Raw genomic sequence first — 26,663 nt, forward strand, 5'->3', positions numbered from 1 at the left:
ACATCTGCCCCCATACCCGTCCTTAGCTCCGGCACATCCAAAACTCCAAGAATAACTACCAAAGGACAGGGCTCCAGCTCAATACTTAAGCTCTCTGACGTTGTGTTAAAAAACGACCACCAAAAATCCTCCAACATGGAATGGACCAGAACATGTATATGTGGTGCATGGATCCTCTCGAACACCGCTCACACCTATCTTCCACCCCATCAAAAAATCAACTTATCCTAGCCTTAGCGAGGTGCGCTCGAAACACTACCTGGAGCTGTATCAGGCCCAGTCTCGCATACGATGACATGGCGCTCACCCTCCTCAGGGCATCACTCCATAACCTCCTCCTCCAAGCCTGCGTGTACCATGCTGCCCGTCTAACCTAAAACCTTCTACACTTCCAGGGTCCATATCCCTCTATTCCCTTCCTATTCATGTATTTATCAAGATGCCCCTCAAATGTCACAATCGTACCTGCTTCCACCACCACCTCCGGCAGTGAGTTCCAGGCACCCACTACCCTCTGTGTAAAAAACGTCCCTCGCACATCTCCTCTAAACTTTGTCTCTCGCACCTTAAACCTATGTCTCCTTGTAATTGACTCTTCCACCATGAAATAAGCTTCTGACTATTCTCTCTGTCCATGCCCCTCATAATTTTGTAGACTTCTATCAGGTCACCCCTCAACCTCCGTTATTCTAGTGAGAACGAGCCAAGTTTATCCAACCTCTCCTCATAGTTAATGCCTTCCATACCAGGGAACATCCTGGTATGTACCCTCTCCAAAGCCTCCACATCCTTCTGGTAAAGGGGCGACCAGAATTCCAAGTGTAGATCTTTTTACATAGAGTTTACAGTGCAGAAGGAGGCCATTCGGCCCACCGAGTCTGCACCGGCTCTTGGAAAGAGCACCCTACCCAAGGTCCACACCTCCACCCTATCCCCATAATCCAGCAACCCCACTCAATACTAAGGGCAATTTTGGACACTAAGGGCAATTTAGCATGGCCAATCCACCTAACCTGCACATCTTTGGACTGTGGTAGGAAACCGGAGCACCCGGAGGAAACCCACGCACACACAGGGAGGACGTGCAGACTCCGCACGGACAATAACCCAAGCCGGGAATCGAACCTGGGACCCTGGAGCTGTGAAGCAATTGTGCTAACCACAATGCTACCGTGCTACCACGGTGTGGCCTAACTAAGGTTCTATACAGCTGCAGCATGACTTGCCAATTTTTATACTCCATGTCCCGCATGCCTTCTTGATTACCTTCTCCACAGTGACCTGTGGACCTGCACACCCAGATCCCTCTGCCTGTCAATACTCTTAAGGATTCTGCCATTTACTGTATGTTTCCTACCTGTATTAGTCCTTCCAAAATGAATTACCTTACATTTGTCCGAATTAAACTCCATCTGTCATCTCTCCACCCAAGTCTCCAAACGATCTAAATCCTGCTGTATCCTCTGACAGTCCTCATCGCTATCCGCAATTCCACCGACCTTTGTGTCATCCGCAAACTCACTCATCAGACCAGTTACATTTTCTTTCAAATCATTTATATAGATTACAAACAGCAAAGGCCCTAGCACTGATCCCTGCGAAACACCATTAGTCACAGCCCACCAATCAGAAAAGCACCCTTCCATTGCTATCCTCTGTCTTCTATGACCTAGCCAGTTCTGTATCCATCTTGCCAGCTCACCTCTGATCCCGTGTGACTTTACCTTCTGTACCAATCTGTCATGAGGGATCTTGTCAAAGGCCTTACTGAAGTCCATGTAGACAACATCCACTGCCCAACCTTCATCAATCATCTTCGTCACTTCCTCGAAAAACTCAATCAAGTTAGTGAATCACAACCTCCCCTACACAAAACCATGCTGCCTCTCGCTAATATGTCCACGTGGTTCCAAATGGGAGTAGATCCTGTCTCGAAGAATCTTTTTGAGTAATTTCCCGACCACTGATGTAAAGCTCACTGGCCTGTAATTTCATGGATTATTTCACAGAATTTCACAGAATTTACATTGCTATTCTTTTTAAACAAAGGAGCAACATTAGCTATTCTCCAGTCCTCTGGATCTCACTTGTTGCCAGTGAGGAAACAAAGATTTCTGACAAGGCCCCAGCAATTTACTCCCTTGACTCCCTCAGTATTTTGGGGTAGATCCCATCAGAGACCAGCCTTCCTGCCAAATCTCTAACTGAACAATCTCCCAGGCCACCTCCTGCCGCCTTAGTTGGTGAGCCAGGAGATGAATGGCCTTCTCGTCATACTAGCACATCGTCCCTGTCGCCCGCCTCAACTGGTGCACCGCCCTGTCCATGAGTAGCAGGTCAAACTGCATTTGCAGTTTTATCCTGCACGCCAAGAGTTCCAGGACCATCCATCCTCAGGATCTCATCCACCAATTTCTGTCACTCTTCCTTCACCTCTCCATCCACATGTGCCTTATTCACTGTGATTTATCCTCTGATCACCCCTTCAGCGTATTGTTAGGCTCTACATACTCCCGTATGGCCCCCGAAATCCTTACACAAAACCCCAGCTCTGACAGCAGCCCTACGTCTAACTGCCATCCCCTGCGATGCTCTCAACCGACATCCAACCCAGTGCGGGGCATTGTCTGAAATAACCATCGTCGAGTACTCAGCCTTCTTCACCAAAGCGAGAAGCGTCCGACTCATAATAAAATAATCAATCCTCGAATACACCTTGTGTATCAAGGAAGAAATGAGAACTCCTTCTCCCCAAGATGCGTAAACTTCCACGGATCTGCTCTCCCCTCTCCTCCATAAACAGAAATAATGCTTTTGTCATCCCAACCGGGACCAACGACTTTGGCCTGAAGGTGTCCCGCTTCGTATCCAACACTCAGTTCAAATCAACCCACAAAATTAATTGGTGGGTGTCCAGATCCGATACTGCAGCCAACAACCTCCTCATAAAGGATACAGCGTCCCAATTCACGAGGACCACCGACTTTCCTTCTAATGCACTTGCAACCATCACATAATTCCCCCCTGATCATCTATGCCCTTCTCTTCCCGGAACCGGGCCCTCTTATTGATTAAATCGCCATTCCCTGGGCGCTACAAAGCCCGAATGAAAAACATGGCTAACCCAGGTTTTCCGGAGCCTAGTCTGGTCACGTTCCCGCAAATGAATCTCTTGGAAAAACACCATGTCGGCCCCCAAACTCTTTAACTGTGAAAAAGCCCTCATCCTCTTTTCAGGTCCCCCCCAGGCCTCACACGTTCCAGGTGACTAGCCTTGTCGGGGGCCTCTCACCCCCTCCCCTCCTTACCCTCCAGTCAGCCATTTCAACCGTGATGCCTCAAACCTTCATCACCAGTTCCTGAGGCCCAAGCCCACCTAAGATGGTCACCTGTTCCACCCAGTGGGTGAGACAAAGAAAATCCCCATGCCACTATTTGCTCCATACTCCCCGCCCCCACCCCCCCCCCCCCCGCCCTCCCACCCACATCCTCCCTCCCCCAATTGGCAGACTGCCTACCACCTCGTCTAGCCCCCTCCCCCTCCCAAACAAATATTCTAGACTCATCGGGTCTCGCCAAACTGACCCAACAATTCGCAGCCCCTCCCCCACTCCACTCCCGTATACTAGCCTACCCCTTAGCCATAGCAAGGTGTCCCTCCTCCCAGGGTCCCATCCAAAAGCAACCACAAAAGGTCAAGAAAATGAGCCCCCTAGCCCACCCTCCCCACTCCCTTGCCCAAATCCCAGCATCCTTACCATTCTCCTCTTTTCCTCCAATTAACATATCAATCCACCCGCTTTACCGTTCCACATGACTCTGGCCTCAAGAAAAATTGTGTCCCCCCCTCCCATGACCTCCAAGAAAAAGATATAATGCAATATTTACAACCAACCTGACCCGACTTCCACATACACAATCCCACCAGGCCTCCTCAAGCTAGTCCTAGTCCTTTATCCTTGGTGAAGGCCTCCGATGTGTCAAAGTAGTGATCCTTCGAGTCCATCGTGACTCTTCCTCTCGCTGGATACACCATCCCGAACTGCACACCCTTGTTGTACAGTACCGCCTTCGCCTTATTAAAGGCTGCTCACCGCTTCGCCAGTTCGGTGCCAATGTCCTAATAAATGTGCCCATCCCAGTCAACATGCTGATTCTTCCTTCCTCCGAAAAATATGAAAGCGGATGATCGCCATCCGCAGTTACCCATTCGGCTGTGGCTTATGTTGCAGTGCCTGGTGAGCCCTGTCTAACATTGGAGGAGCGAACAATTCCTCTCTCTCTCTTCCCCCTCCCCTCCTCCCCTCCTCCCCTCCTCCCCTCAATGAGCAGCATTTCTGCTTCCAATAAGGCAAACTAATCTTCATGCCTTGACAAGGCCTCCTCGACATTCCTTCAGCCTCTCCCCATGCTCCTTCGCAGCCTTGGCAGTCTTGCTCAGCTGCTCTCATATCAGGCTCAATGTCTCCTCGAAGATGGCTTTGAACAAGTCTTTAATCTCCTTTCCTTGCCACTCAGATTGCCCATCCACCTGCCTTCCAAACTTTTCCAACTCCTACGCCATCACCCCCGCCCGTGTCTCTAATGTGATGAGTGTGGCCGCCTCCGCCATCTTTCCTCCCCCGGATTCCTTTGTCGGGCTACCAGCCTGGGTTTCTCTCCCTGGGATGACAGATTTGATTTGATTTATTATTGTCACATGTATTAGTATACAGTGAAAAGTATTGTTTCTTGCATGCTGTACAAACAATGCATACGGTACATAGGGAAGTAAGGAGAGACTGCAGAATATAATGTTGTAGCAAGGTGTAGAGAAAAGATCAACTTAATACGAGGTAGGTCCATTCAAACGTCTGATGGCAGTAGGGAAGAAGCTGTTCTTGAGTCGGTTGGTACATGACCTCAAATTTTTGTATCTTTTTCCTGATGGAAGAAGGTGGAAGAGAGTATGTCCGGGGTGCGTGGGGTCCTTAATTATGCTGGCTGCCTTTCTGAGGCAGCGGAAATTGTAGACAGAGTCAATGGATGGGAGGCTGGTTTGCGTGATGGATTGGGCGACATTCACGACCTTTTGTAGTTTCCTGCGGTCTTGGGCAGAGCAGGATCCATACCAAGCTGTGATACAACCAGAAAGAATGCTTATTATGGTGCATCTGTAGAAGTTGGTGAGAGTCGTAGGTGACATGCTAAATTTCCTTAGTCTTCTGAGAAAGTAGACCTTTCCCGTGGCCTTTTTTGCTGAGGCTTTTGACATTCCTCTGTCAACTATTAATTATCTACACCAACCTGCTGGGTTGGAGCACAAAATCTCGCGAAAAACTAGGCAAAAGGGATCAAAATACAAGGGCTCCGGCAGGCAGCACCTTTCGTGTGACTTGCTCTCACATGTCATCACCGAAAGTACCTGGCGGGTGAAATTTAAAGCAGAGAAATGCAACGTGATACATTTGGTAGGAAGGTGGAAGGGAGGCAAAATAAATTAAAGGATGTAATGTGAAAGGGAGTGCAAGAAACCTGGGATTATATGTGCACAAATTGTCGAAGATGGCAGAACAGGTTAGGAAAGTGGTTAAAAAAGCACATGGGATCCTTGGCATTATTAATCGAGGCCTGGAGTACAAAAGCAAGGTAGTTATGATGAACCTTTATAAAACAATGACTCAGCCTCAACAGGAGCATTGTGTCCAATTTCAGCAATGCACTTTGGAAAGGATTTACCATAATGGTATCAGTGTGGTACCAGAGGGACTTCACTTATGTAGAGAGATAGGAGAAGCTGGGGCTGTTCTTCTTAAAGAAGAGAAAGTAGAGAGGAGATTTGTTAGAGGTGTTCAAAATCATGAGGGGTCTGGACAGAGTAGATAGGGAGAAACAGAGAGAGTGAAGAGTTTCTGCATTGTGTTCAGGAGAAATTCCTTGATCAGTACATTTCTGCCCCAATAAGGAAAGAGGCATTGGTAGAACTGGCCGAGGAGTCGAGAACCAGAGGACATCGATTTAGGTTGTACGCATAAATGAGAAAGCATTTTATTTTAATCAGCGATGAGTTGGGATCTGAAATGAGCTGCCTGAGATGATGGTGAAAACGGATTCAATTGTAGCTTTCAAAAGGAAGTTGGGTAAGCAACCATTTAAAAAATGCACAGAGGAAAAGGACAGGGCAGTGGGAGGTGTTCTTCAATCTCATACATGGATCCAAACTCTGAACCTTCAAGCTGACATCAAGTTGAGTTTTACCAAGGGCAACACGGTGAGGCACATCACAGAATTGTTGTGGCACAAAAGGCGGCCACTTGGCCCATCGTGTCTGCACCAGCTCTCCAAACAAGCATCATGACTTTGTGCCATTCCCCTGCCTTTTCTCCATACCCCTGTGCACTGTTTCTATTCAAATAATCATCAAATGTCTTTTTGAATGTCTCGATTGAATCTACTTGCACCACACCTTCAGACAATGCATTCCAGGACTGAACCACTCACACACATTTGCTCTTTTTGGACACCCAATGGCAGCTATGGTGTGAGTGGCCGCACATTTGGTGGCTCCTGCTCGTGGTGGTATTTTTGGCGTCGCAATCTGCATCCTACCCAGCCTTTTTGACAAAATGGATTTAAGAACCCACTTAATTGTGCTGACACTCGATCTAACCAGCTCCCGGCATCTACCGGCCTCCCCAGGGAGACCCTAGCAGGGCGCTGATTAGTACTGGTCCAAAGGCGGAACAAGGCGGAATGATACCTGGGGATCTCCCAGGTCATTGAAGGCCTCTGGGTTGCCAGGAACAGGGCAGGGTGGCCCCCTGGCTCTCCCCCTGGCATCTTGGCACTGCGAGGTTGGCACTTAGGCATGCCAACCTGGCACTGCCAAGGTGCCTAGGTGGCACTGCCAAGCTGGCAGGCTGTCAGGGTAGCAGTTCCAGGGTGCCCAAGTGCCAGGGTGGCACTGTCAAGGGTCAGGGCCTGAGAGGGGCCATGCCCATGAAAGGAGAGATGAGGGAGGATGTGAAGGGTGGGGAGGTGAAAGGAGGTATGCTGGGGCCTTCCGGATGGTTGGGGAGGTGAAGAGTGGGAGTCCTAGAAGGAAGGGCACGAAATGGGATGTGGGAAAGCCTGAAAGGGGAGGGCTTCAGCGACCCCATAGCAGGGTGTCCTCACTTGGCGGGAGAAGTAGTGTCCATGTGTGTGGGAGTGACATTGCCATGGGTGGGGGTGTGCGGGACCCTCAAGTTCACTTAGCAATCGGGGCACCCTTTCAACATGGTGGCCTGATCACTGAGGGGGTGGTGTGGCCAGCTAGCTGAGCTCCCTTGTGATGGTCAAAATTTGAAGTGTGGATTAACCCAGGGAGAAGCTCCTCAGGGCCCGAAAACGTGACTAAGTGTGGTTAGTTAGCGGTGGGGAACTCGCTGACAGAGTCGGGGAGAAATCCCCAGACAAACCCACCTGAAATGACACTTAGAAACCTTTCTATTGGATTGCACCCAATACTCCAGCTAAGGTCTAACTAATGTCTTGTTTACGTTCAGCATAGTTGCTTTGCTCTTGTATTCTTGTATCCCGAGTAATAAACCCCGAATACCATATACTTGTTCTCTCAACCTCTCCTGCCAATGATCAATATGCACATAATAATAATTTTTTTAGTGTCACAAATAGGCTTACATTAACACTGCAATGAAGTTACTGTGAAAATCCCCGAGTCGCTACACTCCGGCGCCTATACAGGTACACGGCGGGAAAAATCAGAATGTCCAATTCACCTAACCTGCATGTCTTTTGGGACTTGTGGGATGAAACTGGAGCACCCGGAGGAAACCCACGCAGACACAGGGAGAACGTGCAGGTTCCGCACAGACAGTGACCCAAGCTGGGAATCGAACCTGGCGCTGTGAAGCAACAGTGTTAAGCACTGAGCTACCGTGCATATACATACACACCCATATACATCCATATACACCCACATACACCCATCTGCATGATGTACACTCCGGTAACTTGTCCATGTCATAGAACATAGAAAATACAGCACAGAACAGGCCCTTCGGCCCACGATGTTGTGCCGAACCTTTGTCCTAGATTAATCATAGATTATCATTGAATTTACAGTGCAGAAGGAGGCCATTCGGCCCTTTGAGTCTGCACCGGCTCTTGGAAAGAGCACCCCACCCAAACTCAACACCCTCACCCAACACCAAGGTCAATTTGGACATTAAGGGCAATTTATCATTGGCCAATTCACCTAACCTGCACATCTTTGGATGTCCCTTTGACATTCGACACTGTCCTCTTCACAGTTTACAATGCTTCCAGGTTATGTGACATTTGCAAGATTTAGATCATTAATATGTCAGGAAAAGCAAGGGAGCCAATACCAACTCCTGGGGAATACCATTACAGACCTTAATGCAGCCTGGAAAATATCCAGTTACCATTACTCTTTGCTTCCTATTATTTGGCCGATTTTGTATCCACATTGTGTTGCGAGTTTCTTTTCCTCTGTCTTTTCCTATGGCTCTGTTCCAATTATGGCAATCAGTGAGTTTGCCTTCCTTTCTTTTGATATCTATGTTCTAATGCTCAGAGTCGCCAGGTATCAAATGATACCACCACAAGGTTCAAACGGCTATCGATCAAAGAGCCAAACACCAGTTTGTTAGTTCAAGGTCAAGGGTACTTTATTTACGCACAATTAGTCATGCAACATGAACACTACTAGGTAACTACACCTATCAACTAAGACAACCTGTACTTAACTTCGGGCACCCGGCTTAGGTCAGAGACACAGTGGCCGCTGTTCGATTCTGGATCTATCGAGTCCGAAGGAGTAACTGCTGCTCAGCTAGACTCGTCCACCTGGTAGTGAGCGTTGAACTTGGACTTGCTTCTGGTGTTGCTGCAATTGGAGATGGTCATGGCCGGGGCGCCAGATCCAAGAGAGGACGAACATGTGGCGAACTCTTCTTCTTAAACTTGGGGGTTTTCGCACTCTTTTGGGTGTTCCTTCAGTTTGGGCCCCACTAATTGGGTGATCCCTGATCACTCTGTTTGATTCCTAACCAATAAGTGGGCGGAGATCTGGATGGCTGGGCGTGTCCCAAGCGGTCACTGACCCTGTTGTTGATGCTTCCCCTGAACAGGGAGTGGCGCCGAAATTTCTGGGACTGTACCGGTCGCTCGAGTACCAGTCCTTTGTTCTGGTGAAGATGGGCGATCAAATGCTAATCGGCCCCATCAAAATGCTAATTGGTCGGAGTTTCGATACCGTCTGGACTTCTTGCTTGCAAATATACATTTCAGGCTCTGAGCCTGCCTGAGTCTTGGCTTGTCCATTTTACCCGCTAGGCTTTGCGAGTTTCTCTGTTCCTAGTTGTAAGTGGCCATCCAGATGGCTACACCATTGTCTTTTTTATTTCATGAACTATAATGCTTCTCACAGGTCTGTTATGTTGCATTGAATCGAATGCCATCTGACAGTCCATGTAAACCACATCAGCATTATTACACTCATCAATCTGTTCTGTTATCTCCTCAAAAAACTCCAGCAAGTTGGTTAAACATGATTTCTCCTTTTGAAATCCATGCTGGCTCTTCTGAATCAACCAAATTTGTTCATGTGACTATTAATTCTATCCCGAATAACTGTTTCGAGAGGTTTGCCCACCACTGATGTTAAACTGACTGATCTTTAAATGCTGAGGCTATCCTTATAATCTTTTTTAAACAAGGGCGTAATATTTGCGATTCTCCAATCTTCTGGCACCTCCCCTGAGTCTAGAGAAGATTGGAAGATTATGGCCAGCACCCCTCTTATTTCCATTCTCATTCCTTCAATATCCTTGGATGCATCTCATCCAGTCCCGGTGACTTGTCAATTTTCAGTAGCGACAGTCCTTATCAACTTTGAACCCTTCCAGGGGGCAGAATTTCCTTCCATGTCACCATGTCCTGGGTAACTTCTTGGTAAAAATGGATGCAAAGTATTCATTTAATACCTCAGCCAAGCCACCATGTGTGAAGACCTTTTTAGCTCCCTAATTTGCTCTACTCTTCCTATTACCCTCCTTTTGCTATTTGTACACATGAAATGTCTTTACCCAGAAACAGGAAGTGAAGCTGTAGGAAGTGAAGTTGCTGTTGTTGGGCAAACATTTATACAGTGACTGCTGTACAGACTTGAATCAGACACGCAGGATGGAAAATCCCATCAAAGAAGGAATACTACACATCCAGCAGCAGAAGTTTGGAATAGTAAGTTCCATGTTCTTGAAGTATGTGGCTTTAATGGTCGGTGCTGCGACTGAGTTGGGCTGTAAGTGAGGTGAGGACAGGACAGTTCCTTTTTCTGGGTAGTGACATTTGATGTGCCTCACTGTCTTGCTCTTGGTAAAGCTCAATTTCCCCCAGAAGCCATATTCGGGGTGTCGGATCACACGGGGTTGGAGGCGGGTGTGGAGGCAGATGTTGTAGCCTTAGCCTCACTGATCACCCAAGGGCGGTTTCTGTTGGGGTGGAGGTCAGCTTTTCCGCCCTGTGCCGCGGAGTGGCGAGGCGGGGGGGGGGGGGGGCGGGGGGGGCGGGGGGGGGGGGGGGGGTGGGGATCCTGCTGGAGTACTTAACGCTCGAGAAAGTAAAGTTTGAGTTGAGGGGAAGGATGGAAGGGTTCTACAACTCATGGGTTTTGTTTATCATACATTTTCAAGAATTGGATGACATCGAACATTAGGGGGGGGGGGTTGGGGTGTACAAGTTATTGATGATTATGTATGGATTGATGGTGGATTCCTGATTCTTTTTCTTTGGTGTTTTGTATTTAAAACGTTGAGGGTTGCTTGGCGGTTGGTGGGATGAAGGGATGGTTGGCCAGGGGATTGCCATTGTATTTGTTATTGTTGATTATCTGTTGGTGGGTGTAAATTTGATGAAAATGTGAAAAAGAAAGAGAATAAAAATATTTTATTAAAACAAAGCTCAACTTGATGACAAACTGAAGCTACAGAATTCCGATCCAAACTTTCAATGCAAGCGACAGAGAGAAATTTGGCTGGAGATTGATCCAAACTGGGTACGGATTCAAGAGGGATCCTCGCCGACTCAAACCAACCTGGCGCTTCATTTAGAACTTGTCATTTTGTTCAATTCATCTGAACAATTGTCCAATGTGAAAAATACACAATTTGGCAGTTCTCAAGGCAAACCGTACTCAAACTTACAATGTTTTAAATCTGTGGTCCTGCGTTCCTCGGAAGGAGAGAGCACCCAACCTAGTTGGAACAGGTTTCCAGCACCCGCACTATTTTGCTTTTATTTTAACTGCAATATGCACCGGTTCAAACTGAGCAGGAAATTGGTGGGAAACTGCCGTATAGAATAGGGACACCAATGCACCAAAAGGGTGGTGTAGGTGTTAAAGATCCACTGGCTTCTCTTGCACTGCCTCCAGGTCTTTCTATTTAGTTAAGTCACAGGTCTTATAAGTATTTTCAGTATTCAAGCACACAAGATTTTGTTTTCAAAAACTGGCTGCGTGTTAATTGCAAGCTACGAGGTCCTGGGTGCAAAGGTGATTTAGATTTCACTTCTGTGATTTTATGCATGTTGCTATACCTTACAAGACAATTTTGGTTACTTAGAGATGTCCTTCTGCTTTTTTTATTTGAAAAATAGAATGCAATTAGAGCATTTTCTAGACCTGAGAACACAAAAATTACGAGTTGAACCCTTAACTCTCCCAAACAGCTGTCGGAGAAATGGACTTCCCCTTTAAGAGTTTTGTAAGAATTGCACAGGACCAGCTGTATGTTATCTTCTGCAATTGTTGGCCCTTCAATGTTTTACCCTGATAGTGATTGCTGCTGCCGAATGAATCTAAATTATTTTCCCATTTCTTTGCAACATTGGATCTCAGTAATTTACTTTTTAAAAAAGGGGAGGGGCTGGGAAATAAGCTCAGTTTCTCACATTACAATTCAATTTGGGTTTCACAGTTAGTTCCCATTTGATACAAGTGTTGTAATATGACTGAAAATTAGACCAGCTATTTGTTATATAACTTTCTGGAACAATCTTGGATGTGATCCTGATATGCATGATTGGTAACATAATGTGAATTTAGTTAATTACTCCCTTAGGGCTGAGTATTATGAGGGGCATCGGGGTAAAAGAGGATCCTGAGCCCGCATGCGCTACATTGCTATTTCACCACAGGAGGCCTCTTAGTTGGCTACCAGTGGGATCAGCTGTCCAGTAAAGGATGGTGAGCAAGCTCAATCAGAGGGCTAGCCACTCTGAAGCCTCAGCGGTTCCACCGGGAGAGGTGGTTGCTGCTGGGGTGTGCATGCAACATCAACAACAAAGTAGGTAATTTTTTAAAAAGGACTGACTCTCAGAGGAGAAACCAATCAGGGGCAATGGCTGGCACCATGGGTGGTGCCTTCTCGGGTTGCCAACTGTAATTAAATATAGTCCTGGAGCTCCCCCACCACCACAAGTCCCAGCCATTAGTCAGCCAGCATATCCATCCTTGTGATGTACTGCTCTCCTATGCCAATTGTAAAACCAATAGACTACATAATCAAAATGCTTGGCTGTCAACCAAGCAACCATCCCCCCCCCCCCCCCCCCCCCAGTTTCAATATTTGTATATCTGGCAAAGAGAAATGTTCAAAAAAATGACAAAACAAAATCTTTTTTTCATGCCTGATAATGTTTCTCCAGGATTGCGCACCGCAGTGTCCTGAAAATTGATCTTCAATTCCTGGAGACGCCAGGCCAATCCTGGAGGGTTGGCAGCATTACTGCCTTCCCTGTGCACGAATCCCCCCAGTGCCCCCGTGCCTCCCCCTCTTGGGCCATGGAGATGGTCCCAAAAGCTGTTGCTGGGAGGCCACCTCTGTTTAGTTGGTGGCCTCCACAGATGGGAATCCACATGGCAAAATGGCCTCTAATTGGCCCTTTAGTTAGGTAATTTAGCTTCCCCCTCCTTGGGACAGACATCCAGTTCCCACCACCGCTTAAATGCGCCAATGGCGCATTGGGGAGCCGATCCAAAATGGCACCCTGAAATTGTACCGGCCCTCTTGCCTCCCCACCTGCCTCGTGGGGACAGGTAAAATTCTGACTTTAATGGCTGAATCAGTTTTGTTTATCAATGTAAATAAATCCCAACTGTAGCACCAGACAGGTGTATAACAAGTAAAGGACCAATAAGATTTAATAATGGGAGATGAGGAAATGGCTGAGGAACTGAACAGGCTTTTTGGGTCGGTCTTCACAGTGGAAGACACAAATAACATGCCAGAGACTGATGGAAATGAGGCTATGAAAGGTGAGGTCCTTGAGAGGATTGTTATCACTAAGGAGATAGTGATGGGCAAGTTAATGGGCCTAAAGGTAGACAAGTCTCCTGGCCCTGATGGAATGCATCCCAGAGTACTAAAAGAGATAGCTAGGGAATTGCAAATGCACTAGTGATAATTTACCAAAATTCACTAGGCTCTGGGGTGGTCCCGGCGGACTGGAAATTAGCAAACGTGACATCACTGTTTAAAAAAGGAGGTAGGCAGAAAGCGTGTAATTATAGGCCAGTGAGCTTAACTTCGGTTGGAGGGAAGATGCTGGAATCTATCATCAAGGAAGAATCTATCATCTAGGGGGCAGCACGGTAGCCTTGTGGATAGCACAATTGCTTCACAGCTCCAGGGTCCCAGGTTCGATTCTGGCTTGGGTCACTGTCTGTGCGGAGTCTGCACATCCTCCCCGTGTGTGCGTGGGTTTCCTCCGGGTGCTCCGGTTTCCTCCCACAGTCCAAAGATGTGCGGGTTAGGTGGATTGGCCATGATAAATTGCCCTTAGTGTCCAAAATTGCCCTTGGTGTTGGGTGGGGTTACTGGGTTATGGGGATAGGGTGGCGGTGTTGACCTTGGGTAGGGTGCTCTTTCCAAGAGCCGGTGCAGACTCGATGGGCTGAATGGCCTCCTTCTGCTCTGTAAATTCTAAAAAAAAAAAAAAAATAGCGAGGCATCTGGATGGAAATTGTCCCATTGGGCAGACGCAGCATGGGTTCATAAAGGGCAGGTCGTGCCTAACTAATTTAGTGGAATTTTTTGAGGACATTACCAGTGCGGTAGATAACGGGGAGCCAATGGATGTGGTATATCTGGATTTCCAGAAAGCCTTTGACAAGGTGCCACAAAGAGTGGGGATTAATGGGTGTTTCTCTGGTTGGCAATCAGTAGCTAGTGGTGTCCCTCAGGGGTCAGTGTTGGGCCCACAACTGTTCACAATTTACATAGATGATTTGGAGTTGGGGGCCAAGGGCAATGTGTCCAAGTTTGCAGAGGACACTAAGATAAGTGGTAAAGCAAAAAGTGCAGAGGATACTGGAAGTCTGCAGAGGGATTTGGATAGGCTAAGTGAATGGGCTAGGGTCTGGCAGATGGAATACAATGTTGACAAATGTGAGGCTATCCATTTTGGTAGGAATAACAGCAAAAGGGATTATTATTTAAATGATAAAATATTAAAACATGCTGCTGTGCAGAGAGTCCTGGGGGTGCTAGTGCATGAGTCGCAAAAAGGTGTTTTTTTACAGGTGCAACAGGTGATTAAGAAGGCAAATGGAATTTTGTCCTTCATTGCTAGAGCGATGGAGTTTTAGACTAGGGAGGTTATGCTGCAATTGTATTAGTGAGGCACTCCTGGAGTATTGTGTTCAGTTTTGGTCTCCTTACTTGAGAAAGGACGTACTGGCACTGGAGGGTGTGCAGAGGAGATTCACTAGGTTAATCCCAGAGCTGAAGGGGTTGGATTACGAGGAGAGGTTGAGTAGACTGGGACTGTACTCGTTGGAATTTAGAAGGATGAGGGGGGGATCTTATAGAAACATATAAAATTATGAAGGGAATAGATAGGATATATGCGGGTAGGTTGTTTCCACTGGCGGGTGAAAGCAGAACTAGGGGGCATAGCCTCAAAATAAGGGGAAGTAGATTTAGGACCGAGTTTAGGAGGAACTTCTTCACCCAAAGGGTTGTGAATCTATAGAATTCCTTGCCCAGTGAAGCAGTAGAGGCTCCTTCATTAAATGTTTTTAAGATAAAGATAGATAGTTTTTTGAAGAATAAAGGGATTAAGGGTTATGGTGTTCTGGCCGGAAAGTGGAGCTGAGTCCACAAAAGATCAGCCATGATCTCATTGAATGGCGGGGCAGGCTCGAGGGGCCAGATGGCCTACTCCTGCTCCCAGTTCTTATTTTCTTATGTTCTTATTAAGATATTCACACTTTTTAAAATATAACTGTTTTCTATTGAGTTTTCGAACAAAGTATATTTACCGTTATGTACACAGAATAAGGTATATATATATAGAAGAGAAGGGAACACGCACAAAAAAAACCTTAAAATAAAATAACTGGAAGGATATTATGCACTAGCTCAACAACAGCAACCCTGTACAATTGGCAATATTATTATATTATTTTTAACACATAAGTACGCATCTGTTTGTCGATGGGTGGGAAACTGGGGAGGTACACATACATTTGGGTGCTGGAGAAACAATTACAGAACAATTACAGAGGGCAGTTTTCGCTGCCGTTGTCGTCTCGCATTCACCTCCGCTTCAGCCGTTCGTCCCGTCTTTCGCCCGTATTTTCCTTGTTCTCTGCTCCTGTAGATGCCAAGTTTGTTATCGTTTTCCGTGCCCTCCTTCCGGCTGTCATTCCCTTACCTCCCCCCAACCTCTCTGGTTCCTCTCTATTGTTCCCTGTCTCCTCCCTCTTCCCCCCCCCCCTCCCTTCCGCCCCCTTCCCCTCTAGTGGTTCGCTTTCTTTTCTCTTAGGTTTAGCTGTTACGGCTCCCCCGGGTCTATCCCTCCCTCTCCCGCCTAGGCTACTTTCCCCTGATTCTTGGCTACCTGGCTATTCTTCTGCTTGTTCGTTGGCCACAAACAGATCCTGGAACAATTGGGTGAATAACTCCCACGTTCTGTGGAAGCCGTCGTCTGACCCTCAGATGGCTATTTTGATTTTCTCCATTTGGAGAGATTCCGAGAGGTCGGACAGCCAGTCTGCAGCTTTGGGTGGTGCTGCTGACCGCCAGCTGAACAGGATTCTACGGTGGGTGATCAGGGAGGCAAAGGCAAGGGCGTCCACCCTCCTCCCCAGGAATAGATCTGGCTGGTCTGATACCCCGAAGACCGCCACTTTCGGGCATGGCTCCACCCTCATCCCAACCACTTTGCACATTGCCTCGAAGAAGGCAGTCCAGTACTCCACAAGTCTGGGGCAAGACCAGAACATGTGGGCGTGGTTGGCCGGGCCTCCTTGGCACCGTTCACATCTATCCTCCACCTCTGGGAAGAATCAACTCAAACGAGTTCTTGTTAAGTGGGCTCTATGTACCACTTTTAGTTGCGTCAGGCTGAGCCTTGCGCACGTGGAGGTGGAGTTGACCCTATGCAGTGCTTCGCTCCAGAGTCCCCACCCTATTTCAATTCCCAGGTCTTCCTCCCATTTCTTTCTTGTTGCGTCCAGTACGATGTTGACCCTTTCTACCAGTCGGTCATACATGTCGCTACAGTTCCCTTTATCGAGGATGCTTGCGTCCAGTAACTCTTCCAGTAATGTCTGTCATGGTGGTTGTGGGTGTGTCCTTGTCTCCTTTCGTAGGAAGTTTTTGAGTTGCAGGTACCTTAGCTCGTTGCCTCTGGCTAGCTGGAATTTCTCTGTCAGTTCGTCCAGTGTTGCGATCTTGCCGTCCGTGTATAGGTCCCTGACTGTCAGTGTCCCTCCGTCCTGTCCCCACCTTTTGAAGGTAGCGTCAGTCAGTGCTGGTGTGAACCTATGGTAGTTGCAGATGGGAGCTTTGTCCGACATTTTGGTCAGGCCAAATTGCTGCCGTATTTAGTTCCAGGACTGGAAGGAGGCTAGCACCATCGGGCTGCTGGAGTGTTTTTTGGGTGGGGATGGGAGTGCCGCCGTGGCAAGGGCCCGGAGGGAGGTCCCCTTACAGGAGGCCTCTTCTGCATGCACCCATTCGGCTTCTGGCTCCTTGATCCATCCCCTTATTCGATCGGCTGTCGCCGCCCAGTGGTAGAATTGTAGGTTTGGGAGGGCTTGCCCCCCCCTGAATTCTGTTTTTTTACAGTACCTTCTTTGGGATCCTAGCATTCTTCCCTCTCCCCATATGAACACCATGATTAGTTTGTCTAGTGCTTTGAAAAAGGCCTTGGGGATTTGGATCAGGATAGATCTAAGTAGGAAGAGGTACCTGGGTCTAGATCAGGATAGATAGTACGTTCATTTTGATCGTTTCGACTCTCCCTCGAGGGAGAGTGGGAGTGTGTTCCATCTTTGCAGGTCCTTTTTTACTTCCTCTGTCAGACTGGTGAGGTTCCATTTGTGGATCTCTTTCCAATCATGGGCTGTTTGGATCCCCAGGTAGCGGAATTTGTGTCGGGCTTGTTTAAACGGCAGTCCCGTTAGTGCTGCCCCTCACCCCCCTCCCCCTTGTGGGTGTACCGGGAAGATCTCGCTTTTGCTCAATATTGAGTTTGTAGCCCGAGAAGGTGCCAAACCTTTTCAGGAGTGCGATGATTCCGTCCATGCTGCTTTGTGGGTCCGAGATGTAGAGGAGCAAGTCATCTGCATAGAGTGAGACTCTGTGCTCTCTGCCCCACCTTCGGCTCCCCCTCCAGCTTTTTGCTGCTCTGAGAGAAATTGATAATGGCTCGATCGCTGGAGCGAACAGCAGCAGGGACAGTGGGCACCCTTGTCTGGTGCCCCTGTGCAGCTGGAAGTATCGGGAGTTGGTGTTGTTGGGCTGTACGCTCACCATGGGAGCGTTGTATAGGAGTTTTACCCAGGAGGTGAACCCTGTTCCAAGCCCGAACCGCTCCAGTACCTCTATGAGGTATTTCCATTCGACTCTGTCGAAGCCCTTTTCTGCGTCTAGGGAGACAATCACCTCTGGTATTCTCTCCCCGGAGGGGATCATTATCACGTTCAGCAGGCGCCTGATGTTCGAGGTAAGCTGTTTACCTTTGACAAAGCCCGTCTGGTCCTCTGCGACCACCTCTGGTACGCAGTCTTCTAGCCTTTTGGCTAGGATTTTGGCCAGTATTTTGGCATCTGTGTTCAGCAGTGAGATGGCTCTGTATGACCCACATTCCGTTGGGTCTTTATCTTTCTTAGGTATCAGCGAGATTGACGCCTGTGCTAGCGTGGGTGGCAGTGTGCCCCTCGCTCGCGAGTCTGTAGATATTCGCACTTTCACAACACAATAGCCAAATTATGAGAACCCATTCCAAAATGATTCACATTATGGTGTATATTTGATCTCTCCTCCAAGATAGTTCCACGCGAGATAGGATGCCACTTCACCTCCCTCCATTAATGCCACAGATGCATTTTCTATCATCTTCAACCAATATCTTGTGACTAAATTCTGGAGAATGGCTTCATGGCTTTGTCAACTCAGATTTCTATCTCTATCTGTCTGCTGTGGCAAGAGTGGAAGGATGTTGTTTAATTTCTGTGAATTTCTCCTCAATGTTTTGCATCTACCTCTGTAAGAAATGGAAGTGAAGCAATTTCCGCACCAAATGTGACTGCCTTGTGGTTTATGGAGATGAAGCAATGCATGGTCTGGCCAGAATATCAAATGGTCAATTGTCATTCTGTCATGTGTTAGCTGGAAACTAGATACAGCAGCTCCTGTCCTGCAATGCCCCCCTCCACACAACCCCTCTCCCTTCAGTGAAGGAGGGCAAATATTATCCAGACTGACATTCAGTGACATTGCTGCAAAAATTAGGGTGAGAAATAAGGAGAAATGTTTTGCTCTCAGAGGGTTGTGCGATTCCGGAACTCTCGGCCTCAGAAGGAGGTGAATAATCACTGGATAATTTTAAGGCAGAGGTGAATAGATTCTTGTTAAACAAGGAAATCAAAGGTCACCGGAGGTAGACGGGAAATGTGGAACTCAACATAAATAGATCAGCCATTATCTTATTGAATGGCAGAGCAGGCGCGAGTGCTCGAATGGCCTACTTCTGGTCATATTTCATCTGGTCGTAAAGTGTGCATGTTGATGCTATTTTGCCTTCTCGCCCACAATTCTCCCAAAAATAAAAGAGTGCTGCCGCCAGTGGGAAAATCGGCATGTTCCCCATTAGCCCTGGCAGTACTAATCAGGTGCTAAGCAACGCCATTTGGAAACTGGCCTTGAGAGGGGCAGGGCTAAACCCGCTGACAAGTCCCGCTCCTCAGAGACCTGTCCCAATCTCAGAAAAGCACTGCAGCACATTCCCCCCCAATCGCTGGCAAGGTCCCCCCCCTCCCTCTCCCCCCCCCACCCTCTCCCCCCCTCCCTCTCCCCCCCCCCTCCCTCCCCCCCCTCCACCCCCCTCCCCCAGACATCCCATCCGCCTAATCGCTGATAAGGCTCCTCACCCCAATTGCTGGCAAGGGCCCCTGACAAAGGTGCGTAACACCTCATTATGGTCTTGCCAAATGGCCATCCTTCAGGCTCCTCCCCCTTCAGATCCATCTTAAGCCCCCGCTCCTTGACAGTGCCACCTTGGCACCATGGACTCCAAGGGAGGGACAAGGAGGTGAATATCCTCTCTGTACTTACCTCCAGTGTGTCAAGGGAGGTGCATCAGGGGTGGTCACGTTAGGGGGCTTGAGCTGGGTTAGAGGGGCCCAGATAGCACAGTGGCTAACTGGGCTGGAGGGGCTCAGGTCGGGGGTTCCAGGTTCGATTCCCGGCTTGGGTCACTGTCTGTGCGGAGTCTGCACGTTCTCCCCGTGTCTGCATGAGTTTCCTCCGGGTGCTCCAATTTCCTCCCACAGTCCAAAGATATGCAGGTTAGGTGGATTGGCCATGCGAAAATGCGCTTAGTGTTTAGGTGGTGGGGTTACTGGGTTACGGGGATAGGGGTTAGATGGGCTGAAAGGCCTCCTTCTGCACTGTATGCATTCTATGAAGTCAGGGGTCTTTCCCAGGATGGGGGTCCTGTGGCTGGTCTTCCCTCTGCGGTCAAGTTGTAGTTAAAAATCTTCTTGCTGATGTGGAACCCTTTGATGTCTCTCCCAGAATGTCAAGTTAGAAGAAATGTCAGTAAAGGTATTTCCTCTGATGTGTTGAAAATATTTGAAGTGCCTTTTTCGCAATCATTTTCATCGCCCTTTAACCTTTTCAAGCCTCTGGGCATGCTGCAAAACCTAAAAGCTGTGAGCTGCATTGTTTGCATTCAATTTCACAGTCCATTTTGAAGAGTTTCTGTTCAGAAGAAAGAGACAGCCTCTTTAATTAAAAACTGGTTAGAGACAACACCTGCTCAAACGAAGACACATTTCAGAGTTAATGAACCATGAAGAGCTGTGAAATCAAACAAAGCTAATCCCTTCTTTGAAATAGACTGGACTGTGAATCAAGAGGCTTATAAAAGTAATGGACCATGAAATTGAAAGTAAATGATCCAGTTCAAAGCTTTTAGGCTTCTCAGCATTTCCAACACATCAGAGGGATGACTTTCACCTTCATCTGCTGGAGCTTTGAACTTGACATGTTGGGAAAGACGTCAAAGGTTTCCAACACATCAGAGGGAAGACTTGACATGCTGAAATGCAGTTTAATGATTTTCTAAGCTACAGAGGAAGATCTGCCATCTGAGCCCGATCGGGGAAATGCCTCCGACCTGAGCCCTTCCAGCCCAGTCCGAGCCCCCAAACCTCTGCCTCACCTGAAATACCTATCTCAATGCCCCATAGGTAAGTGTAGAGGGGTACCCACCTATTTGCCCCACCTCAGAGTCCACAGCACCTGGTCCCCGCTTGTCAGGGCCAGAAGAGATTGACTTCCAGCTGGGAGGGAAGGGGTGGTGGTGGGGGGAGCATATCGGGAGACCGGAGTATCTGGCCTCAAACCTGTTAATTATATTTAAATGCATATAGATCAGATGCAATCAGCTGGCCCTCTCGCGATATTTAACGGGCCATTCGAATCCCACTGGGGCTGGTGGCCATGGAGGATCAACCACTCCCCTCCCCCTAGTCTCCGAGGCCACTTTTGCTTTTGAGACTACTGTTTTAAATGATCCGAGGTTCCAAACCTTAAGATGTTTAGGCAGTTTTGTGAGTTGCCTCGAGGTTAAGTAGAGAACTGTCTTTAGTTTATTCTAGCTATTACATTTGACATGTAATCCTCCTTCTCTTTGCATTTGTGGGAATAATTTTACACAGCACTCTGACTTTGAAAGATTGGACTGAATTATCCTGGTTCATTGGGGATGGGCTTGGAGGAGGGCGAAAGCATCTGGAGGAGTTCTCCCAGCGAGCTAGGGAAGACACAGCCAGAGTGAGACACAACCAGGAATGAGTTTGGGAATTTGAATCTAGGTGGGAATTCGAAGCTTGGTGGAGGAGGAGGTGCTTTTTATCCCTGGTAAGTGACTGGTAAGTAGTTTTTCTTTTCATTGTCTAATTTATTTATTTTTTCTTTCGTTTTTTGGAATTGTAGTTGTATAAGTTTAAGACATGGCAGGAGATCCCAGACCTGTGTCATGCTCCTCATGTGCGATGTGGGAGCCACTGTCCCTGGCTCCTTCACGTGCAAGAAGTGTGTCCAGTTGCAGCTCCTGTTAGAGCTTGACAGCTCTGGAGCTGCGGATGGACTCACTTTGGAGCATCCGTGATGCTGAGGACGTCGTGGATAGCATGTTTAGCGAGTTGGTAACACTGCAGGTGAAAGTTACTGAGGGAGATAGAAAATGGATGACCAAAAGACAGAGCAAGAGTAGGAAGGCAGTGCAGGTGTCCCCTGCGGTCATCTCCCCGCAAAACAGATATACCGCTTTGGATACTGTTGAGGGAGATGGCTCACCAGGGGAAGGCAGCAGCAGCCAGGTCCATGGCACCATGGCTGGCTCTGCTGCGCAGCTGGGCAGGAAGAAGAATGGCAGGGCCATAGTGATAGGGGACTCAATCATAAGGGGAATAGACAGGTGGTTCTGCGGACACAATCGAGACTCCAAGATGGTATGTTGCCTCTCTGGTGCAAGTGTCAAGGATGTCTCGGAGCGGCTGCAGGACATTCTGGGGGGGGGGGGGGGGGGGGGGGCAAACAGCCAGCTGTCATGGTGCACATAGGCACCAACGATATAGGTAAAAAACAGGACAAGGTCATACAAGCTGAATTCAGGGAGATAGGAGTTAAACTAAAAAGTAGGACCTCAAAGGTAGTAATCTCGGATTGCTATCAGTGACACGAGCTAGTCAGAATAGGAATGTCAGGATAGATAGAATGAATGCGTGGCTCGAGAGATGGTGCAAGAGGGAGGGATTCAAATTCCTGCGGCATTGGAACCGGTTCTGGGGGACGTGGCACCAGTACAAACCGGATGGTCAGCACCTGGGCAGGACTGGAACCGATGTCCTGGGGGGGGGGGGGGGTGTTTGCTAGACCTGTTGGGGAGGGTTTAAACTAATGTGGCAGGGGGATGGGAACTAATGCAGGAAGTTGGAAGGTAGTAAAACAGGGACAGAAACAAAAGGCAGTAAGGGGGAAAGTGTAAGGCAGAGAAGCCATAGTCAAAAATCAAAAAGGGCGACAGTACAAGGTACAGTGACTGAGGGGAGCTCAGTGAATAGGCCCAGTAATACTGAAAGGAATAAAATGGGAAGAAAAAAATTAATGGTAAGCGATGCGGCAGGTTGTTACATGAAGATATGGGTTCAACGACAAGGAAAATTAGGAAAAACGTTAAGAGGAAATATAACTTAGGAGAGGTTACTGATTGAGGTGTTAAGATTCAAAACAGAGGTAAAAAAGCCAACATAAGTGTACTTTACCTGAATGCTCGTAGTATTCGGAATAAGGTAAATGAGTTGATGGTGCAAATCATCGTGAATGACTATGATTTAGTGGCCATTACTGAAACATGGTTAAAGGATGGTCACGACTGGGAGTTAAATATTCGAGAGTATCAAACTATTCGGAAGGACAGAGTGGATGGTAAGGGAGGTGGTGTAGCCCAGTTATTTAAGGACGACATCCGGGCAATAGTAAGGGATGACAACGGTGCTATGGAGGATAAGGTTGAATCCATTTGGGTGGAAATCAGGAATAGTAAGGCAAAAAAGTCATTGATAGGAGTAGTCTATAGGCCACCAAATAGTAACATTATGGTGGGGCAGGCAATAAACAAAGAAATAACTGATGCATGTAGAAATGGTACAGCAGTTATCATGGGGAATTTTAATCTACATGTCGATTGGTTCAACCAGGTCAGTCAAGGCACCCTTGAGGAGGAGTTTAGGAGGAACTTCTTCACCCAAAGGGTTGTGAATCTATGGAATTCCTTGCCCAGTGAAGCAGTAGAGGCTCCTTCATTAAGTGTTTTAAAGATAAAAATCGATAGTTTTTTGAAGAATAAAGGGATTAAGGGTTATGGTGTTCAGGCCGGAAAGTGGAGCTGAGTCCACAAAAGATCAGCCATGATCTCATTGAATGGCGGAGCAGGCTCGAGGGGCCAGATGGCCTACTCCTGATCCTAGTCCCAGTTCTTATGTAGGACCCTCTGAAGCTGGGTATCATTCAGGACACTTTCTGGATGCTCAATGGCTTTAATTGCTTAATACATTCATTGAACAATAAAGGCACAAGGTCATTTTGCCAGCAATGCATCAGATATTTTTACACTAGATGAGCTTAGCTTGTTTTTCAAATAGTAGAAAATGAATAGTTTACAAATAGTATGTTAAACTATGAGGGAGGTAAAGAATCAGTTTTCCTGTTGAGGGTGGTGGTAATTGGGAAGTTGTGCAGCAAACAAACTTCATTCTTACTCCGGTTTTGCCAATTTAAATGGGCAGCTTCACATAGTTGCCGATCTGTTTCAAGTACACGGGACGGGATTCTCCGTTTCTGAGACTAAGGGCTGGATTCTCCATTATTGGGACTATGTCCCCACGCCGGCCTCAAAACTGGGGTTTCACGCCAGAAAAACTGGCCTGAAAGGGCCACAAATTCCTAGACCTGCAGAGGGCTAGCAGGGACCCGGCATAGATCTAGCAGCTTTTGCTGCAGATACGGGCCCCCGCACTACCGGGTCGGAGGCCGCGCATGCGCACGGCGCCGGCCTTCAGCGGCCGTGCCGTGCTCCATGCGGACTCGGACCGCGAAGCTGGTCCCAAAAAATAAACCCCCTGATCGGCCGCGTGCCCGACCCTGTCCGCCCGCACAAACATTTCCCGGCCGCCTAGAAGGCCCCCCCTGCCCTCAGGTCGGCCCGCCCCCGAGCTGGGCAGCCGCGGGCTGGTTCCGCAACCGCCACGCAAGTATCCCGACCGGCTGGACCATATTATATCCACGCCATTGGGACTTCGGTCGGTCGGGGGCGAAGAATGGCGGAGCGGGTCTCTGGCAATGACCCCAGGTAGATCCTAGTATGCGCGTTTTGGGGCCCGCAGAATCGGGGAACCGGCGCCGGCCCCGATTCCTTGCCGGAAAATGGATTCTCCACCCCTGCGCCGGCCGCTATTTCGGCGTTGAGGTGCAAAGAATTCAGCCCTAAGTGTTGACGCCGACGCAGAATTCGTGCACTTTCACGACAGAAAAACTGGCACCAAACCTGGACCGATTCAGCGACTGTGGAGGGGTAGCACCGGTGCCACGCGGAACACCATCAATTCCAATGAAAAATGGTGCCAGATTTGCCGGAAAACAATGGGAAGTGTGGCCTCGTCGGGGAGTTCCCCGCTGAGGGACCCGATCTATCTGGATGGGCGTTAGATAGTAGGATGTGAAGTGGTTAATAACCTGTCCACACTAAAGAGTTGAGTCAAGTCCATTTATTGACAAAAGCTTTTGGGAGAAGAGCCGGCACTCCTCAGTGCTCGCAGTCACCTCAATTTCACAGCGGCAGCTAGCCTTCTTTATATATGTTCCTCATTAGCTTGAAGGGGTTACATACGTGAACAATTAGGTCCCCCTAGCAACAATTAGCTTCCAATCACATTCCTCTGAAAACATTCGATAACTGATGTCCACAACTTCTTGACAAGAATAGCAGGTGTCTCAACAGTAAATGCTTAGTTTGTTGCACTTTTGTATCAGAACTTTGCAGAATCTTCCAATCACATTATTGCAAGCTACACCAGGTCTTTGCAGAATCCCAATTACATTATTGCAAGCATAATTAAAACAGAGAGACCCTTAATTTTAACTTCTCCATGTACAATTTTTACCTTAACAGATGCTTCTCAGTACCCTGAATACAGGGAAACACCCAACTAATCTCGCACTATGGGACTCTGTCTCCATTTGGGTAGATCGTGTCCTAAGGGACATTTTGGGTGAGTTTGGTAGGGTGTTTCTCGCCGGCTTTTAGGGTGAGACCCACACCAGTATTCAACCATACTTAGGACATGATCAAATGGAAAGATTTTTAAGTGTGGTAGTGCCAGTCTTGCCAGACCCTCACCACTGCCGCCTGTCCCCCAATCTTTGGCTGGTCCTTTGGGTCCTCCCTGGTCTCATCCTCCAGCCCTGCCTGGTCCAGCGCCACCTCGCCCGCCCCCTCCTCCTTGGAGGTGGCCAAATGTTCCCCTCCCTCCATGGTGACATGAGGACATTTCATGCTCAGTAAGTGATTAAAGTCTAGAATTCATTGAGAATGTGGTAGAGGCAAATTCAATTGGGGCTTTCAAAACAGAATTGGATGAGTTGCTGAAAAACAATTGCAGAGCAACAGTCCAGTGCAACTTGTTGGGTTGCTCTTGCAGAGAACTGGCACAATCTTGGCAAGCAAACAGCCCCCTTATGGGCTGTATCCATTCGTCCTTATTATGACTGGTTTAGCACAGGGCTAAATCGCTGGCTTTGAAAGCAGACCAAGCCAGTCCAGCAGCACGGTTCAATTCCCGTACCAGCCTCCCCAAATCGGCGCTGGAATGTGGCGACTAGGGGCTTTTCACAGTAACTTCATTTGAAGCCTACTTGTGACAATAAGTGATTTTAATTTCATTCCATCACAGTGATCATTTGCACTGTTTTAATATTTCATGGGATGTGATTGTTTGCTGGCAAGGCCAATATTGTATTTTGCCTATTCCTAACTTCCCTTGAATTTAATAGTTTGCTCGGCCATTGCAGAGGACAGTTAAGAGTCAACCACATTGCTGTGGGTCTGGACTCACACGTATGCCAGGCGCGGTGAGGATGGTGTCATATTAGAGGTTCTTTAAGCTGCTAACTGATGCGATCGTGAGGCTGTTGTGTTTAAACATAAACACCTTGATGCGCAATCAATTACTCTCGAGACAAGGTGAGTCATAACTAATAGGCTTTAATCTGCTAGAACTCTTCCCCAGCAGCTTCGATACAGAAAGTGAAGGCTGCTGGGACGGCATTGGTTCTGATACTCCGCATCTCAGGGCGGAGCTATGTACATCAGCCAATGGTAGACTCCTGGGTCCAGCCAATGGTCATCCACCTCTCAGGTACCGCAATACCTGGTATTACCATACACCTTTACTGGTAAACTTTAACTATTTACAGTTCCAAATATGGGGAAGGGAAGTTTTGCGCCCCCACAGCATGTTTCTCGATGGCGGGAGATGGCCTGCCATTAGCCGGCAGTGGGATCTTCTGGTCCCTCTC

The 26,663-nt window shown here is 48.0% G+C and overlaps 1 protein-coding gene across 1 annotated transcript in view; it reads left to right on the forward strand.

Annotated features, from left to right (window-relative positions):
- Positions 1 to 10,189: 10,189 nt before the first annotated feature.
- The window catches only part of LOC140426811 (uncharacterized), a 57,607-nt gene continuing 41,133 nt past the window's right edge, over positions 10,190 to 26,663 (forward strand). Inside the window, exon 1 of the mRNA XM_072512016.1 lies at positions 10,190 to 10,248. Coding sequence (XP_072368117.1) covers positions 10,192 to 10,248 — 57 coding nt within the window. The 5' untranslated portion in view covers positions 10,190 to 10,191. The remainder of the gene's footprint in view (positions 10,249 to 26,663) is intronic.

The sequence above is a fragment of the Scyliorhinus torazame genome, chromosome 7 (genome assembly GCF_047496885.1).
Source record: "Scyliorhinus torazame isolate Kashiwa2021f chromosome 7, sScyTor2.1, whole genome shotgun sequence".
Classification (NCBI taxonomy): Eukaryota; Metazoa; Chordata; class Chondrichthyes; order Carcharhiniformes; family Scyliorhinidae; genus Scyliorhinus; species Scyliorhinus torazame.